General features: G+C 58.9%; 1 protein-coding gene across 5 annotated transcripts in view; it reads left to right on the plus strand.

Moving 5' to 3' along the window:
- The window catches only part of H6PD (hexose-6-phosphate dehydrogenase/glucose 1-dehydrogenase), a 30,504-nt gene extending 11,700 nt beyond the window's left edge, over positions 1 to 18,804 (plus strand). For all 5 annotated transcript variants that reach the window (XM_030327884.2, XM_030327885.1, XM_030327886.1 and 2 more), the window contains 2 exons: positions 11,298 to 11,567; positions 12,688 to 18,804. In XM_030327884.2, the coding sequence (XP_030183744.1) occupies positions 11,298 to 11,567; positions 12,688 to 14,051 (1,634 nt within the window). In that variant the 3' untranslated portion in view covers positions 14,052 to 18,804. The remainder of the gene's footprint in view (positions 1 to 11,297; positions 11,568 to 12,687) is intronic.
- The last annotated feature ends 372 nt before the right edge of the window (positions 18,805 to 19,176 follow it).

Genomic DNA, 19,176 nt, shown 5'->3' on the forward strand with positions numbered 1-19,176 from the left:
GGTGTGCCTCTCCCACCGGACCGAGGGGGTCAGGTGCCTCCTTTCAGGCTCCTGGCGTGCACGTCACAAGCGCTGAACGAATAATGAATGAGCAGCGTTGACCGGGGAGCCTCTGGCCTGTCTCTGCTGGGTGACCTCAGCACATCACTCCCCTCAGCTGTGAGATGGGCGGGCCGTATAGAAGACCGCTGCTGAGGCTCTGCGGAGTGCTGGCCTTCTGTGACTCCCTCCACTTTTTTGAGCCTTGACTGTATTATGGTCAGAGCAGTGGTTCTCAGCCAAGACCATAAAAGCTAATTCTTCTTGTGTCCGTCCCCCCAGTGGCCATCTGAGGTGGGTCCTATTATTAGCTTCCACGTACGGATGCGGTTTGGTGATGTGCCCAAGGTCACGCGGCAGGAAGCGGTGGGGCCGGGTCCTTGGGGTGAGAGGTCTGGCTTTGGCACCCAGGCTCCGTAGCAGTGCGTCTAGCTCATCCCGCTGGCTGCTGTCTGCGGGGCCGAGGCCACTGTCCTCGGCCCATGGTGTGCCCCTGGGCAGAGAGGAGGGCAGACCCCTCGGGCCTGGCTGGGGGTCCAGGAGGTCTGTCTCCTGTTTGCCTGTTTCTCTTTTCCTTTCTCCTTCCCTTGGTTACTCTCTCCAGCTTCCCTCCTTTCCTCTTCAAACATGTATCTGGTGCTGGAGGCTCCGTGTGAGGGCCATGGCCATACGGAGGGCAATGAGGCACAGCCTCTGCCCCCCCGACACCTCTCGCTGGGGGGAGAGGGTCTATTAGGACAGACTCCAAAATGACTGATGCAGGCCGACAGTGCCGTGGGAGGCGGGCAGGAGCGGGGGTGCCGGGCTGGGGCAGTCGGGCAGGGCCCCGTGAACCCAGCCTCTGAGGGCATTGCCGTCCTCGAGCGGAGCTGGGTTTCTCCATTCCGGAGCCCCTGTCAGGACACTGACCCTCTCCCCGCCGCATTGAGCCTTCGTGGGCCTCGGGAACCCGCCCCAGCATTTCCGTTATTTCCCGTTCTGTCCTCAGCAGGGGCTCAGGCTGTGGGTTACCTCCTTGTGCCGCTGTGTGTCCGCCGCGCTCGTGGGGGTGCGGGCTGGGCCCGGCTCCTGCTTCACCGGCAGAGAGCTGAACTTCAGATCTGGTGCTGAGGGCGTGGGATGGTGACAGGGTGCCGCCGTCACCTTCTGCAGCCCAGCACCAGCCTCTGCCCAGACTTGGCTCAGCCACCGGCAGGGCCGGGACACCGGGACGCCTCCCCCGCTTCTGGCGGCCCCTTCCTGTGCCCACCCTGCTCTGGGGAGGAGCGGTGATGGCTGGGGTTACCAGCTGGCACCATCGCCCCGTATCCCTTCCAACCTTCCACCGCATTTCCCTTTCGATACCTGATGTCACTTGCAGGTCTCTTTGCGGGATCCCTAGGGAGCCAGGGGCTGAGCAGACTGAAGGCCTGCTTACCCAGTAAAGATACTTTTGGGTTTTGGAGAAAGGAAAAGAGAAGGCAAGGCACAAAGGCAGACAGAGGCCCGGGCAGGACTGTTTGCCAAAGCACGGCCGGAGGCAGGGAGAATCTAGGTTCGGACAGTACCAGACAGCCGCGGCCCAGGAGGGTGGGCACGGTGGCCCTGCCATCAAGGCTGCCGCGTGGGACCAAGGCCCAGGCCCAGCAGCCTCGGGACGTGGATTCGGAGGGGAAGGGGGTGTGCTGCTGCCACGCCCCGGAGCACAAGGCTTTTGCCCTTAGCTGGGCCCTGTGCCTTCAGCCCAGAAGCGCAGAGACACAGGGCAGGGCAGGCAACTGGGGCGGGGGTGGGGGGAGGGGGGATTCTATACCCGCCCCCCCAGGGGCTCTAACCCGTAAGGGTGTGGCCTGCCCCGTCCTCATCGGAGATGCCATCCTGGGGGTTGGATCTCCCTGGTCGGCCTGTCCGCCCACCAGTCGCCCGTCGCACTAGTTCAGGCTGGAGAGAGAGGACAGGAGACGTGGGCCCCGAGGCTGTGCCCCTGTGGCCAGTGAGTCCCGTGGCCAGCACATCTGGGCCTTGGCCGTGCCTTCCACAGTTGGGATGGGAAGCGGGCAGGGGGAGGGGCTGGCCTCCTACTGGAGGTCACCGTGCCTTGCTGTGGGTCCTCGTGGGTGGCCGGCCAGCTGCTACGGTGGGACTGAGGGCGGCCTGGGAGCTTCCAAGGTGGGATTCAGAGCGCAGCAGTCGGCGTCAGGCTTCAGAAGGCCAAAGTGCAGTGGCGGTCTCCCGTCGCGGGGGGCAGGTGCCGCTTCAGCTGTGCGGCGTGGGGAGCCTCCAGGGTGGCCCAGCTCCGGGACCCTCAGGGATGGCAGGCTACACTGCCATTCGAGTGCCGCAAAGGGAGGGGGCTGCACGCCGGGCCTGGGCCCTGGAAAGGGACTTCTGAGTGGCAAGGTCGTTTGGATGTCCCGTCCCCGCCCCTCCCCCGCCGCTGGGCCCCAGTCCAGTCATCCGAGTGGTTGAGGCTGGCTTCCCCAGCTCCCTCTCTCCTTGGCCCTTGAGTGGCTCTCTCCTTCCCTGCTGCAGCCTCTGGCCCAGAGGAGTCTGCTGCAGTGTGAAGGCTGCCGCACAGGCAGGAGGGAGAGAGTGAGAAGGGGAGGAAGAGAGGAAAAGCACTTCCTTCCCTGGCCCCAGGGCCCCCTCCCCAGTCGCACCCAAGGTGCCCCGCCCCCTCAGAGCCACAGAAAGCCTGGGGGGCCGGATCTCCTGAAGCAGCACCATGGGCTATACAAGGAGTGACCTTGGCTGTGTGGAGATGACCCCTGCTGGCCCTCATGGTGGCCGCCGGGAGGCTCTTCTGAGGGGAGGGCTGCATCATTGATGGCCCGAGGGACAGCTGTCCAGGCTGGGCTGCCCTTTATTCTGGGGGCGCCGGGATGGGATCCAAGTTCTGTGGCACCTCAGAACCCAAGCTTCTCACCCCTGTGCCTGTGGCGCAGTCCGTGCGGGCCCTCGGCAGTTGGCCTTATTGCCAGGATGTGCTCAGGGCATCTCCGCGCCCCTCTGCTGCCCTGCTTTCCCCTCTTGGTGGAAGGCTTTTCTTTTCTTTTCTTTTCTTTTCTTTTCTTTTCTTTTCTTTTCTTTTCTTTTCTTTTGTTTTTATTTATGTATGGATGGATGGATGTATAGATGTATGTATGTGTTTATTTATTTATTTATTTTAAGATTATTTATTTTGAGAGAGAAAGCAAGCAGGGGAGGGGCAGAGAGAGAGGGAGAATCCCAAGCAGGCTCTGCTCTGTCAGCTCAGAGCCCCACGTGGGGCTCGATCCCACGAACCGTGAGATCATGACCTGAGCCGAAATCAAGAGTCAGACGCTGAACTGATGGAGCCACCCAGGCGGGCAGAAAGAGGGACACTTCTCGAGGGTGCTGTAACTGCCCCTGGCGGGGAGGGTCCCAACCCCCCGTTCCCACACCGGGGAAGGAGCACAGGGCACGCTGACCTCTGAGGGTTGGAGTGGCCATTCAGTGCCCCTCACGCAGGGACCGAGGCAGCCTGGGTCCTCCCAGGTGCGCACCAGCTGTCCTGCCCTCCGGCCCCGGGCCCCCCTTTCTGCAGGGCCGTCTGCAAGGTGAGCTCAGGGCGGCTGGCAGGCCTCCTGACCGGGGAGAGCGCCGGCAGACCTGCTCTCTCCTTGGCCCTCCCTCCTCTTTATTTTTAGTTCTCCCTGAAGGTACGGGTGGGGATCACGGCTAGCTTTCAGTTTTGTGGTTCTTAAATCTGTGTTTTCCCGGGAAAATGTGGATCTCCCGCAGCGTGGAGGCAGCGGGGAGGGGGATTGCGGTCCCCGTTCTGAAGGGTGCGATCCTCAGCACGTCTCTGAATGACAATGACGATCTCTGTTGCCTCTCTCTTGGGGTTGTTTGGAGGCTTAAATGAAATCACATACATGGAAATGCTTTACCAGTGGAAATGCTGCTCTCCTTGCAAGTCGTCAAGGAGAGGAAGCTGCCTCTCTCTCTGGGGCTCCCTGGGACTCGCACGTGACTCGTGCCGGGTTACGCGAACACCCGTAGTTGGTCTATGATGCTCCTTTACGTCCAGCCTTCGCCTGGTTCATCTCTCTCTCACATATGGATGTGAACATGTGTTTCAGCTTCCACCTGTCAACAATCTGTAGAGTGTATACCTTGTAGTTACTATTTCTGTGAAATTTCGGTTTCTGTCACAGAATATGGATTGCTGTGTTCTTAGGCATTTCACTTTTTGCTATTTTATTTATTTACTTTTACTTTTAATTTTTTTAACATTTCTTTATTTTTGAGACACACACACACACACACACACACACACACACACACACACACACACAGTGCAAGCAAGGGAGGGGCAGAGAGAGAGGGAGACCCAGAATCTGAAGCAGGCTCCAGGCTCCGAGCCGTCAGCACAGAGCCCGACGCGGGGCTCGAACCCACGGACCGTGAGATCATGACCTGAGCTGAAGTTGGATGCCTCACCGACTGAGCCACCCAGGCGCCCCCTTTTTGCTATTTTAAATAGTACTTTGCAGGCTTTAAAAATTAAGATATAATTCATATATTATAAAATTTACCCTTTTAAAGTGTACAATTCAGTAGCTTTTAATTTATTCACAAAATTGTTTGACCGCCGTCATCCTAGAACACTTGTGAGCCTTAAAAAAAATATTTTTTCCTTTGAGTGTACTTCTGAAGTGGAATTACTAGCCAAATGGTGGAAACTACGTTACAGCTCATTACATCTCATGAGACCGTTTTCTAGAACGTATCCAACAGTGGTGTTCGTACCTCGTGTTCCTACAGCTTTGCCTGCATTGGTGCCGATATCCCTCCTGTCCTCGCCGGTGTGGTGGGTCTGTGGGAGCTTTTGAAGCACATGGGACTCAGCTTGTCTTGCCTGCCGTGGGATGCTGCCCCCCGAGGGTCTGAGGGGTAGCCCGGCTAAGGGGCAAAGCGGTGGGCCTCCCGTGCTTGTGACCTTGTGATCCTGGGTAGCGCTGGCCTTGAGCCGTTTGGAAGCCAGGTTTGTGGTCCTGGTCCTAGTTGTCCAACCCGGTTGAGCTTTTTTGTGTCCTTATTCAGACACCAGTGGGTTTTTAACCCTCAACTTTTGATCTAGGAAAGGATACCAGGAGTGAATAGAGATCGTTTTCAGGAAGAATCAGTCCACAGTAACTGGTGGAAAACCGGAGTGGTTGGCATCCGCAGGGGAGCTGGTGCCCCGGCTGGACCCCTGTCCTGCGGTCGGCTGTGTGGTCTGTCCCGGAAAGGCGGTTCTGAAAAGGCAGAGCTTAACCGGGAGGGGCTGCAAGTCTCCGGGCTGTGCTAAACACGGCCGCCCCTGAAGCTTGAAATTAAGGAATAAAGGAAGCTCTCTTTTACACAGCGGGTAGTAAACCTGTGAAGTGCATTCTCCCCGGCCTTGAGAGAGGATAAAAATAGGAAGAGGGCTACTTAGGGATTTGCTAAACTAATGAATGGTAAACAGATAACAGGGCCCTTGAAGGACTCTGCTGTGTTCCCTCCATCAAAAATTCATCTGTTCTCCAAGCTTTAACTATCCTCTTTATACTCTTAAATCTGTAATGCATTGATTGCAGGGCGCACATTTTTTTTTTTTTTTTGAATATTTGAACATCTCTGAAGTTGCATTCACCGTTGATGGGGCACCATAGCTGACGTGGTTGGCAGCCCGTCTCTGCTTCTCAGCGGTAGTAAAACCGTGATGCTCTTGCCATCGTCGGCATTTTGGGCTTGATGAAATCCAATATGTCTCTGGCACTCATTGCCTACCCAAGCTCTAGTCTTAAACCTCTAGCTGTCTTCTTGATATGTGCACCAAATGTCACCACTTTCAGACTCAGCAGATTCAGAACTTAAACCGCCATCGAACTTTTCTCAGGAAACACCACTTGCGTTGTCTAACTTCTTTATCTCCAAATGGTGACTGTTCTCTGCGTTGCCAGCTGCTGGTCCTTCTTTTGCAGCTCCTATAATAATAAAAATACTAGCCGGTATCTCCCGGCACTTCCCGCGTGCTGGGCTCCGTTCCAAGCCTCGTAGATGTGTTGACTCGTTAATGCTCGCAGCAGCCCTGCGAGGGAGGGATGGGACTGTCCCTCTTTTATGTGTGAGACAGAGCGGCTCTCGTGGGGCTGCAGGGCTGAAAGATGGCAGAACAGGTGTTCGAACCCGTACCTCCTGGCTCCACGGACCACACTCCAGAGCCAGTCACCATGAAGCATGTGCTCCTCCCCCGAATAACGTCTTTGTCTTTCCCGTTACGTCATTTGCCCTAGCCCTGCTTCCTTCCCTTAACTGCCCCGAACGCTGCCTTGTCGGACCAGTCCCCTTCCCTGAAAGTTTGTCTTGCAGCTAGACCGGAGACGGCCTGATTGTCCCACAGCACCTCTGTTACGGTTCTCCTTCCTGCTCTGACACTATTTGAAAGAGTCGTATTTGACATACAATTCACATATGACAATGCACCCATTTAAAGGATCCAGGGCAGTGGATTTGTCAATTTGAAAGCATTTTCCACCCCCCAAAGAACCCCTGTGCCCCTTATCCTCATCCACATGCCCCTACCCCACGCGGTCACGAATCTGCTTTCCGTGTCTACGGAGCTGCCTCTTCTGGACGTTTCGTATAAATGGAACCACACAACGGGTGGCCTTTCGTGTTTAGCTTCTTTCTCCGGGTGACGTGTTTTCAAGGTGCAGCCATGTTGCAGCGTGTACCGAGACTTCATTTCTTTTTTATCGTGAATGATAAAATTTTACATATCCATCGGTGGATGGACGTTTGGGTGGCTTCCTCTTCTCGGCGATTGTAATAATGCTGCCGTGAACGTCCGCGTACAAGTGTTTGTGTGGGCGCGTGTTTTCACTGCTCTTGGGTGCACACGTAGGAGTAAAATTGGTGGAGCCTACGGTGATTCTGCTTAACTGGTTGTGGTCAGGAACTTTTAATAGCTCCTCAGACCTCCCAGTCTAGCGTCCAAGGCCCTTTCTGTCTGCTCTCGCTCGATGTCTGCTGTTCCGAGTCACAGACTGGCTGCTTCTGCCAGGGCGGGCTTACGTTGTCGTATGAACCGTGTGTTGGGGCCTCCGTGGCCCGGCCCCAGCAGGCATCGGGTCCCTGACCTTTGACCTAGATCCATGCTTCCAGAGCCCAGCTCAGGTGGCTTCCTCCGCTCCACTCCTGAAATCCGCTGGTGCTCATGCCATTCAGCCCCCTCCCGAGTTGCACGTTCACTTGTATGGTTGTTAAAAACTGGGAGTGGTAGGAAGTTAAAAAGGAGGTGTTTGCGTGGTAAGAATTGCGGGCTCTGGAGCTAACTGCCCAAGTCTGATCGCATTTTTACCTCTTTGTCAGCTCTGTGGCCTTGGACGAGTTACCTGACTTCTCTGAACCTTCGTTTCCTTGTATTTTTAAAATTAAAACGTGTATTTTTTAAAAAATGTGTATTTATTTTTGGGAGAGCGCAAGTGCGGGAAGGGCAGAGAGAGAGGGGGACACAGGATTCGAAGCGGGCTCTGCGCTGACCGCAGAGCGCCCTGTGTGGGGCTCGAACTCACGAGCTGCGAGATCACGACCTGAGCCCGAAGTCGGACGCTCAACTGACTGAGCCACCCACGTGTCCCTTAAAACTTGTATTTTAAAAGTAAGACCTGCTTATATATCAGTATTGTGAGGAGTAAAGGGACTGATGAACACTGTTATTATATAGTTATTATCTGTTCTTGATGTCCTTCTTCTCAGCCGTATCGTAAGAACTTTGAAGACCAGAGCCCTGTGGGGCTGGAGGAGCTCAGGCACCGTTTCAGCGGGGGGGCACTTTGGGCATTTCGGTTGGCACAGCTGGGCTGGAGTCTCCCACTCTTTCAGGGCTTAGCGTGGCCGGGGTTGCACCCTCAAGTTCTGGCCGAGAGCAAGAGTCAGACTCCTGCCCCTGAGGACAGAGGTGCCTTCTGGCCAGCAGGCTCCTGGGTCCATTTCTTGCCCCGCGACACGGGTGCTCCGTCGGGCGTGGCACATTGGGCTGAATTCAGGGCACGTTCCGCCAGTCATGGCCTGGCCCTCCTCGCCGCCCAGCTGGCAGGAGCACGCGCCACGAGCCTGGTTGGGGCAGGTGGCTCAGGACTGGTGCCGAGGACCCTGGGTGGCCCCTGTGAGGGAGCGTGCGGGGCCAGCCAGGTCTGAATTAGGGGCCACTCTTTTTGCTTGTTTGAATTAAATATTAACTAGATCAAAAAGAATTCATACTAAATATATGTAGGACGTGTAAGAACTACGATATAACACATCGAGTGTACCCACCAAGCCGTTTTTTCAAAAGTTTATTTATTTATTTTTGAAAGAGAGGGAGAGCGAGCAGGGGAGGGGCAGAGAGAGAGGGAGACACAGGATCTGGAGCAAGCTCCGGGTTCCGAGCTGTCAGCACAGAGCCTGACATGGGGCTCGAACCCACAAACCATGAGATCGTGACCTGAGCTGAAGTCAGATACTTAACCAACTGAGCCACCTAGGCGCCCCCCAACCAAACCATTTAAAAAATTTTTTTAAGTTTATTTACCCAGAGAGAGAGAGCACAAGTGGGGGGGGGGGCAGAGAGAGAGGGAGAGAGAATCCCAAGCAGGCTGATATGGGGCTTGAACTCACAAACCCTGAGATCATGACCTGAGCTGAAGTCGGCCGCTTAGCCGACTGAGCCACCCAGGCACCCTGTTTTTAAAAAGAGCTTTATTGTGTCTTTCCCCAAATTCTGTCCCATTTCCTCCCCTTCACTATTCCAGATCTGGGGTAGGTTACTGTCTTCGTTGTTTGTGGGTAAGTCTGATTCCGTAAACAATATATTGTTTCATCCTGAAGGAGAGGCATACCGTGTGCATGTGTGTGTGTGTGTGTGTGTGATTGTGTGTGAGTGTGGGTCTTTCTGCCCCTTTATCCTGCACCCAGGATAGTCTTGTCAGATCTGTCTTCTCATGACTGACTCTTTTCAGATGTTTCTTATCCATAAAACCCATCCGTTGAATTTCTGACTTCCAACCGTACTTTTCGTTTGTTGACGTGTTTATACTAGTCGTTTCCTATCCTGTTTTCAAAATTTTTATTTTATCAAAGCAATCCTGTTTCTTCCTCTTGATGTGATACTTTTGCGATTGATTCGTGATGACGTGTAGATGTCCGTTTTCTCTGCTGCCCGGTGTTCCGTGGGTGCAGCTGCGGGGCCGTGTCGGGTGCGGGGCCAGCAGCAGTGGGCGGACAGGTGCGGCGCCTACTCTGCGGGAGCTCCTGTGCGTGGCAGGGGGAGAGACGGACGGACACTGAGGCAGTCAGCGGGGCTTGCGGAAGACAGGGCCCCCGGACACCCCCGGGGGTGCAGGCCAAGGGGTCAGTACAACCCTCCAGAAGCCGAGACTTGTAGGGCATTAGGAGTTGCCAGGCAAAAGAAGCAATCCTGAGTTCTAGATGATTCACACAAAGCCTTTGACGGACGATTGCCCCTCCTGCCGTGATGGCAGACTCTCTCTGTCCAAGGCTCTGAAACGGCCTGGGCGTTGGCCGGTCGGCGGAATATGAACCATGCCGTGTGAGGGGTTGTGCATTTGAATCCGAAGCTCTACGCCTGTTGGGTTGTGTGTATCCGAGGCACCGATAATCAGACCTCGTGCTGCGTCCGGAGGATATTGTGGAGTCGACCGTGGGCTCGGCCGGCTCCCGACTGTGCTGGGACGAGCCCTAGACGGCTGGCTCTTCCCTCCAGCGTGGAACAGGGATAATCGTGGGCGCTGCCCCTCGGGAGCCTGTGGGCAGGCGGGGGGCTGCCGCCGCGGGGCTCTGTGCTCGGTGTTGTCTGTGTCGCTCTCCTTCACCCTCACTGTCACCCTGTCCACCTGACAACTCGGCGTCCTCCCCTGGATGTCTTAGTCTTCAACACACCCAGGGGAACTCATGGCTTCCCCTCCGCCAGACTGTTCCTCTCCCCGTGGCCCCCTACCGCTGCCCATCCTTGGCTCAGTCCCCAAACCTAGTAGTTCTCTTGTGCCTGCCCCCAGCGGTCAGCAGGTCCCGTCACTTCTGCCCCCAGAACAGATCGTCCACTCCCTCCGGCTCCTCTGCTGCTACATCAGCCCCGGCCTGGTTGCCTTTCCGCTGGGGCAACCGCACAGCCTCCTCCTTGGCCTCCTTGGCCTGCACCGTTCTCCCCGCAGTGGGCCAGGATCTTGTCTCTTCCTGCATCAGTCTCCCCACTGGCTTCCTCTGAATGTAGACCCACGTGCCACCAGCCCCTGCCCTCCTGGCCTCTCCGTCTTGCTCACCTTCCGTTAGGCCCTCCCAGCCGAGCTCTTTCCCGCCTCGGGCTGTCTGCGCCCGAAGGCTTCCTCGCCAGTCTTTCCCTGCTTTGGGCAGTGCTAACTCTCCTGCCCTCAGAGGACCCGCCCTTTGCCCTCTTCTGACTCTCTGTCTGTAATTCCTTCGTTGACTTATTTTTTCCTCCCTCCCACTGAAAGCTGAGGACAGGGACCTCCTCGGCCCCTGCACCCTGCCTGGCACATTTGTGCCCTTGGTAACGGGGTGGCACCTGTTAGCCCCACTTAATGGCGGGATGCAGGGACAGACCCAGGAATCGGGTAATGCCCAGGACCATGCTAGCAGGTGGCAGCCAGAGCCCAGAGCCCAGGCGCTCGCCTCGATGCTGCAGCCTCCTGCGGGGCCAGACCTCCCTCCCAGCTGACGCCTGGGGAGGGTCGGGAGTCCGGCCACAGATCTGCAGGTAAATGCAGTCTGGCCTTCTCCGGGACCAGACCCTTCCCCGTGCAGATTCCCGGGAAGGCCCAAAGGTTTGACAGCTTCACTTAGAGTGTTCAGAGACACCCTCTTTCCTTCTCTTAATTGAGATTTGCTCTGACATAAAGTCATGTTTGGAAGTTCTACGGACTGGGGGATGAAGACGGCAGGGGCAGGCGGCAGGGGCAGGGGGCCAGGTGTGCCTTGGGGAAGTCTGGCACGTTGCCCTCTTTTTTTTTTTTTTTTAAGTTTATTCATTTTGAGAGAGAGAGTGAGCATGAGTGGGGAAGGGGTGGAGAGAGAGGAAGACAGAGAATCCCAAGCAGGCTCCACACTGCCAGTGCACAGCCCATCGCGGGGCCCGATCCCTGTGAGGGTGTGACCTAAGCTGAAACAAAGAGTCGGACGCTCAGCCGACTAAGCCCCCCCCCCCGCCCCCATCACCGGGCGCCCCGCTGACTGTTCCTTACAGCCTCTGATTCGTCTCTGCTGTACAGGCCGCACCAGCTTCTACGAGGAGTACGGCGTCATTCGCGACGTGCTCCAGAACCACCTGACCGAGGTCCTCACCCTCGTGGCCATGGAGCTGCCCCACAACATCAGCAGCTCAGAGTCTGTGCTCCAGCACAAGCTCCGGGCCTTCCGGGCTCTGCGGGGCCTGCAGAAGGGCAGCGCCGTCCTGGGCCAGTACCAGGCATACAGCGAGCAGGTGCGCAGAGAGCAGCAGAAGCCGGACAGCTTCCGCAGCCTGACGCCGACCTTCGCAGGTGGGCTCGGGGGCTGGGCGTGGGCAGCCGCCGCCGGGGGCAGCTTTCCAGGCTCCAACACGCTTCGCTTTGGGTTGGAAGGGACCTCGGGTGGGGTGTTCACGAGGGTGCTTGTCGGCAAGGAGGAGATTCCTTTGCCTCTCCGGCCTCCCCCATCTTAAAGCGGTAGGTCACCTGTTGGGTCCATGCGGGGGTAGGGCACCCGGTAGTCATCTCGGTTCGGGCCACGTCCACACACACCCGCAGGGCTCTCTGAGCCGGGTTCAGACCTGGCCCCCCCTTACATCTAGCCCCCCAGTGAGGCTGCGGTTGTGTCCGGGCCCAGCCCGGGCCCCCTCCAGCAGGCAGCCACCCTGCGGCTCAGACAGATGTCCACCGGCGACGTCCCGTGGACAGTTCCACGGGCCCAGGGCGTTCCTGGAGAGGGCTGGCTCCCTAATGCTGCGGGCAGTAAACTCCACTACGAGAGCAGTGGCTGTTTATTGGGCACTTACGACGTGCCAGGCACTTTTTGTACGTTACCTCGTTAAATCCTCGCACGCACAAACCCGCAAGGCAGGTACGATTATCATCCCCATTTAAAGGTCAGGAAATGAGAGGCTCGGTGAGGGTGGCACAGACTTGCCCAGGGTCGTGCAGAGAGAGGACTTGGGAAAACCAGGCTAGGAACACAAGTCGGGAGCACGCTCAGCTTCTGGTTCTTACGGCCGTGACGGCGCCCTGCAGGCCCCTTTACCCGCACACCACCCTGCCTCAGGTACGCCCGGGTGCTCTGCGGACTGGAGGGAAGCGTTCCTTCCCGGCAGGAGTCGGGGTTGGCCCGACTTCGCCCCCACCGTGAGACTTTGGTTGTCTCTCAGGGGGACTGGGACTCTAAGGTACCTCACTCACGGAGGCGGGAGTCCGAGGTGGCCCAGAGGCTGCGTTTCGAGCGCTGGCTGGCAGGAGAAGATGCTGGAAAGGGTGGACATAGCAAGGTCACGGGTGCTCCACAGGCTGCCTGCAGGAGGGGGCAGCAAGGAGAAGGGCTGGCGGAGGTGAGGAAGGGAAGGCCGGCGCCCCGGGAAGTCCTCGGTTCTCTGTGCCAGAGCGTGAGCCCTGCCGTCCCCTGTCACCTCAGGCGTCCTCGTTCACATGGACAACCTTCGCTGGGAGGGCGTCCCTTTCATCCTGATGTCCGGCAAAGCCTTGGACGAGAGAGTGGGCTACGTTCGCATCTTGTTCAGGAACCAGGCTTACTGTGTCCAGAACGACGAGCGCTGGGTCGCCGACCAGAGCCAGTGCCTCCCTCGGCAGATCGTCTTCTACATCGGACACGGTGAGCTGGGCAGCCCTGCCGTGCTGGTCAGTCGGAACCTGTTCAGGCCCTCCCTGCCCTCCGAGAGCTGGAAGGAGCTGGGGGCCCGGCCGGGGCTCCGCCTCTTCGGCCGCCCGCTGTCCGATTTCTACGCCTACCGCCCCGTGAGGGAGCAGGACGCCTACTCCGTCCTCATATCTCGCATCTTCCACGGCCGAAAGGACTCCTTCGTCACCACGGAGAACCTGCTGGCCTCCTGGGGCTTCTGGACCCCCCTGCTGGACAGCCTGGCCCACGAGGTCCCGCGCCTCTACCCGGGAGGCGCTGAGAACGGGCACCTGTTGGACTTCGAGTTCGGCGGCGCCCAGCTGTGCTTCTCGCAGCGGCAGCCGGAGCGGCTGGTGCCGGGGCCCGGCCCCGCGCCGATGCCCAGCGGCTTCCAGGTTCTCAAGGCCAAGTACCGAGAGAGCCCGCTGATCTCGGCCTGGCCCGAGGAGCTGATCGCGAAGCTGGCCGACGACATCGAGGCCACGGCCGTGCGGGCCGTGCGGCGCTTTGGCACGTTCCACCTGGCGCTGTCCGGCGGCTCGAGCCCCGTGCCCCTGTTCCAGCAGCTGGCCACCAGGCACTACGGCTTCCCCTGGGCCCACACGCACCTGTGGCTGGTGGACGAGCGCTGCGTCCCGCTCTGGGACCCCGAGTCCAACTTCCAGCACCTGCAGACCCACCTGCTCCAGCACGTCAGGGTCCCCTACTACAACATTCACCCCATGCCCGTGCATCTGCACCAGCGGCTGTGCGCCGAGGAGGACCAGGGCGCCCAGACGTACGCCAGCGAGATCTCGGCCCTGGTGGCCAACAGCAGCTTCGACCTGGTGCTGCTGGGCATGGGCGCGGACGGGCACACGGCCTCCCTCTTCCCGCAGTCGCCCAGCGGCCTGGACGGCGAGCAGCTGGTCGTGCTGACCGAGAGCCCCTCCAGGCCGTTCCAGCGCATGAGCCTCAGCCTGCCCCTCATCAACCGCGCCAGGAAGGTGGCGGTCCTGGTCATGGGCAGGGTGAAGCGTGAGATCACCATGCTGGTGAGCCGCGTGGGCCACGAGCCCAAGAAATGGCCCATTTCAGGCGTCCTGCCTAGTTCCGGCCAGCTGGTTTGGTACATGGACTATGAGGCGTTTCTGGGATGAGGGCCCCAGTGGCCTCTGCTCACTCCCGCTCTCGCTCTCCCCGTGCCGTCCCCTCTCCTCTGTCCCGCCACCTGCCCTGGCTGCCCGGAACCCGATGCCTCGGGGTTAGGCCGCCAGAGAGGAAAGGACGGCCTTTGACGGTCCCTGTCCCAATCCCTTTGACGGTCCCTGTCTAGTTGTGGTGGGTAGACACAGATGCAAGGGAAAAACGGAGTTTCTGCTCTCGAGAAGTTTCCGGTCCTGTTCAGGAGAGAAGTATCCACCTTAAGAGCATACCTGTGGCCTTTCCCCATGAACACCAGCAGCACAGAACCGGGCAGGGGGGAAGGCTCCCAACTTCGGCAAGAATGCCGTGATTAGGTTAACCCAGGAAGGCTTCCCGGAGGGGGTGATCCTTGAGCTGGCTCCCATGGAAACAGACTATGGATGGTAGAGAGAAGGGACACAGGTGTCCACCGGGTGCAGAGCCCACGCAGAGCAGGTTGCTGGGAACTGTCCGGAGACCTCGAGTTGGCCGAGTCCCCGTTTCTTCTGTCCCCTCCTCCCCTTCTTCCTGAGCCTCTGACATTTAGCCTTCTGCTCTGGCCTCTTGGTGGCTGTCTCTCCTGCTCCCTCTGGGTTCCCTTCCTCTCGGTTCTGACTCTGACGATGGTGGGGTCTTTTCTCATCGCTCGGTCTCTCTGCTGCCCCCCAGAGGGGTGAAGGATGGTAGTGTTACACAGCACCAAACACAAGGAAGTTAAAAGGTCCCAGAAATGTCGCAGCTTTCTCTGCGTCAGGGGAGGTCCCCGCCTGCTCTCCCTCCTCCAGCCGGCCCCCTGCCCCCTTCGCGATGCACGGTGCGCAGAGATGATTCGGCCATTCCAGGGATCCCTCACTTATGAGGGTCCTCTGTACCGCAGGGGACTTCCGGTGGGCGTTTCCACTCTCAGTATACCCTCGTGCCTTACCAGGAAAGATCCAGTTAAGTCTTTCTCTGATGGTGACACATCATATGTGGGGAGAGACCCCGTGCAAACGGTCTCCACCATCCAGGTGCCCTGACCTGAACAGACGGGAGTCAGGCCCCCTCGGTGGGGCAGCTGCGGCCTTCTCGGGGACATGGCGGGTTCGCGGGGCCACGGGGGGCGGGGGGGAGGGGGCAGGCGTCCCGCCGACTGTGCTCCCTCCCAGTGGATGATGCCGGACGGAGCGACCTACTTGCTGTCCAGCGGCCCCTCCCTCTAACACGCTGTGAAAGAGCTGGGAAAAGAAATAGGCAGCTTCTCTTTAAGAGGAGGGTGGCTGCTCTGTGCCTGGTTAGCGGCGGGTCAGTAATGCCTGTTTTTCCGAAACCCCCAAGGTTCCGGCGGGGGAGGGCGGGGGAGGGGGACGGCGGTGAGTCTGAAATTCTTTTAAAAAATATTCTCACATATTGAATTTTTATTCCAGCTTCCCGCAGAGTCATGCCCCCAAGACAGGACTGTAAAGGAATGAGACCGATGTTTCTGTGACTGCTGTCTTGTTTTAAAGTCACACGTTGTGTCCGGTGTGGGTGGCCCACAGAGAGCTTTCCTTGGGGAGGAGGAGCCCGGCCAAATCTATTTCTCTACTTCTGATTGTTTACACTTTCTTCAAGGCGATGGATTTAAAAGAATTCTGGTCTCGCTTTGAGATGCGTGCGTGTGAATCTGGTGCCTCGGAGGGGGGCTCTCGATGTGGAAGGCTCTCTTCTTAAAATTCCCCTGACCTCCAGTGACCCGTCCAGACAGGACACCTCTCTTCGCACCAACAGAGCTCCCCTTGGCGAGGCAGAACCCCAGTGCCGGGTCGGGAAGTCTCTCTTTCTGGAGGGTCGGCATTTTAGCTTTTAGGCACCTGGCTGGCCAGCGGGCATGAGAGGACGTGGGTGGCTGCAGGCCGGGTGCCACCTGTGGCCACATGGGGGCGCTCTCGCGCCATCCCTGCCCTCTCCACGTGTGACCAGAGAGGAGCCCCTCCTAGCAGTTCCCGGGTGCGTTTCTTCCCATTTTCACGTTCTGCCTCCCTGGGCTGCTGGCTCCGAGCACCGCCCGTGTGTTCCTTGGGAACTTCGTCCTCTGCGGCTGCAGCACTGAGAGAAAGGGCCCCCCACGTGCCCACGGAGGCCTCCAGGATGTAGGGCCAGCAGGCTTCCGATGTCACCATTCTGAATTACAGTGAGTCGGTGCGGGGGTGAGCCCAGGACGTCCGGTGCTTGGAGGAGGGCCCTGCCTCAGAATGCCCCCCTGCACCTGTGTGCACGGGATGGGGGCGGGCAGAGGGCCCAGGATCCTCTTCTCCACGGTCAAGTGCCATCTTAAAAATCACACCAGCAAAGGCCACCAGGAGACACAGCCAGTAACTCCGCGTCTGCGTCTCCCTTTCCCTCCCTTGTCCCTGTGCTGGGAAGGAGCCGTTCTCAGAACCGGGCCCCCGGGGGGTGAAGGCCTTCACCCTCTCTGGACCCCGATCCTCAGCAAGAAACACACCTTCCCTGGGGAGTCAGCCGTCACTCAGGCTTTGCTCGCTCGGTCTCTGCTACCCTGTCAGCCACCCCGTGAGGCAAGTGGAGGGGTCCTTGTTTACTGATGGCTTGGAAACTGAAGCTGGAGGCCTCTGATGACCACAGGGGTGCTGGCCCCGTGGCGCCCCCTCCTGCCCAGAGCGGCGGGTCCGGTTCCGGAGCGGCTCCCTGGGGAGGCAGTCAGCGGCCCGTGTGCCCTCGCTGTCGCTGTCGACCTGGACGAGGCGAGGCGGAAGGGCCCCTCCTCGTCAAATTAGCATCTCTAGAACGAGCATATTACCATTTGTTGTGGGGAAAGAGTTGAGGGACTTTCCAGGTGGTTGTAGGCTGAGAGTCTGATTTTGATCTGGGAGCAAAGGTTTCTGCTAAACGCACGTGAAAATAGTCGCGTCTCGGTGACCCTCCCTGCTTCTTGTCTCTGCAGACAGCGGCTTCTTCCCCCCCCCCCCCCCCCCCCCCCCCCCCCCCCGTTAGCCGCAGAATCCAAGCTCTGCCAGTGACCTGGCTGGGAACGCTCCTCCAGGGGAGTGCTCCCGAAGGCACAGGCTCGTGTCCCCGGGCCCAGGGCGCGCTCCTGCTTTGCCTGGGTCCCTCCTCTCCCCGTTGGCACAGAGAGCTGAGGACAGTGTGACAGAGAAAGGGAGAACCTTCCACAGAACCGTGTGTGTGTGTGTGTGTGTGTGTGTGTCAGGGCGGGGTGTTGCGTGCAATTCAGTTTTCCGGAACAATTTGTTCCCATAAAAACATATGCAGCCTCACATAAGCAGACTCGGCATCAGTTTTATCCAGTTCGATTTTGTCCTCAGCACCCGGGACCCTGCAGAATTCAGTCCACTTGAGAGAAGCTGCCTGGCAGCGTGTTCCGGAAGGAGCGCTACCTGGCAGCATTTTCGGGAAGGAGCAAGGCACAGGAAAGGCTGGTGGCGCCCTGGGTGGCAGGCTAGCACCATCCGCACGCGCTCACCCTTTGAAACACAAAGGCTGGAGGGGCCAGGGCCTTAAGAGGGCGGCCGCCTCCCAGTGTCGCCAGGCCGGCTGCCGGCCGGCCGCATGCTTACCTGTAGCCTCTGCTGCCTGTCCCCCTCCCGTGCCCCCCTGGCCACCCTCCAGGTGGCCCCTCCTGGAGGAAGAGGGTCAGGGCCCTGCCTGCCGTCTTCCCTCTGCCAATCGGTGGGTCACCCAAGCCACAGTCCCCGCGGTCTGGCGTCCGCCTCGTGCTGCCGGCCTGGGGCTCAAGGTGGGCGCCGCATGGTCTTGGATCCCCCGCCTCTTGGCGCCCGGTCAGCTAGAGCAGGGCGCCGCCCCCGTTTAGAGCTGCCTTCCCTCCCCTGGGGAGCAGGAACCAGGGAGCAGCTTGTGTTCCCGAGGACCTGCCGCGGCCGTGGCCGTGGCCGAGGTCCTCTCCGGGGCCTACGCTCCCACCTCCCGCACCGGCAGCCCGTGGTGGGGGGTGAGCGTGGCACCTGAGGCCCCAGGCCCGTTGCTACGCAAGGTGCAAGCTCAGTAATGCTGTCACCAGCACAAGACAGGGGCAGCGAGAGATTTGAGGAGGCATTTCCGAAATCCTAGCAAGCTGGGGAGAACGATCCCTTTGGGGGAAACTTCCTCTCCAGCCGGCTTCCGGGGGCGCATCTGTTGGCAAAGCAGATCCCCTGCCCCCTCCCGGGACGTGTCCGCGCCTCTGTGTCTGCCCGGAAGGCTGGACGGGGCGGAGGTCTAGGTTAATTGTGCTTCTGCTTACTTGTTGATTCCCAAGGCCGGTCTTTGCGCGGACCTCTCGTGCTGCTCTCAGGTGTTCGAAAGGAAGCCTCTGCACCTTGTCTGCCCCTCTGGTGTAGGGCCGAGGAAACGCATTTTCTTTGGCCGAGAGCCCAGGGGAGCATATTTGAATGTTAGCTTTGAAAGCGGAAGTGTAAACAGACACGGCCCAAATTTGTCCAGTTTGGGTCTTTAGCTGTACCGCTACGTAAGCCTAGAAAGGTCAGTCGTAAAACGTCATGAGATTCGTAACTGGGAGAGGCCAGGACCCTGGGTTAGCGCTGATCGAGGGCCCCGAGGGCACCCGCCCTGAGGTCTGCCCTGACCGCCTGACCCTCCCGGGCCCTTCCTCTTGGAAGAACAGGGCTGAGCGCAGCCGGCAGGGCCTCCGCTGGGCCCGAGAGCGGTCGCTGCCCCGGAGTGCAGGGCTGCGTGCTTCCAGCCGGGAAGGCCGAGTGGGTCCGGTGCCAGCGAGAGACCTGGAGGGGGTGTGGGGCCGGCGCGGGAACCAGGGCGTGATGCAGTCTGGGCCGTGTCCGGGCACTCTCTGTCCCACACCGGGACACTGGGTCCTGGGTTTCTGTGCCGTGGGGGGCTCCGTTCCCAGAGGGACTGTGTCCCGCGTGCGGTGGGGAGACTGCGGGCACGAAGGCTCCTCTCCGCCAAGCAGCAGGAATGTGCCCTGCCTTTTTGTGCAAAGAGAAACTGCCCCTGGTTTTTATGGAAATAGTGGCCACTTAAAGATGTCTCAGACCGTGAGACACATTCAGAACCAAGTTTTTAAAATGACTTTTTGTATGTCAGACGTGACACTTATTTTTTAAACAATAAAATCGTTTTGCC

The sequence above is a fragment of the Lynx canadensis genome, chromosome C1 (genome assembly GCF_007474595.2).
Source record: "Lynx canadensis isolate LIC74 chromosome C1, mLynCan4.pri.v2, whole genome shotgun sequence".
Classification (NCBI taxonomy): Eukaryota; Metazoa; Chordata; class Mammalia; order Carnivora; family Felidae; genus Lynx; species Lynx canadensis.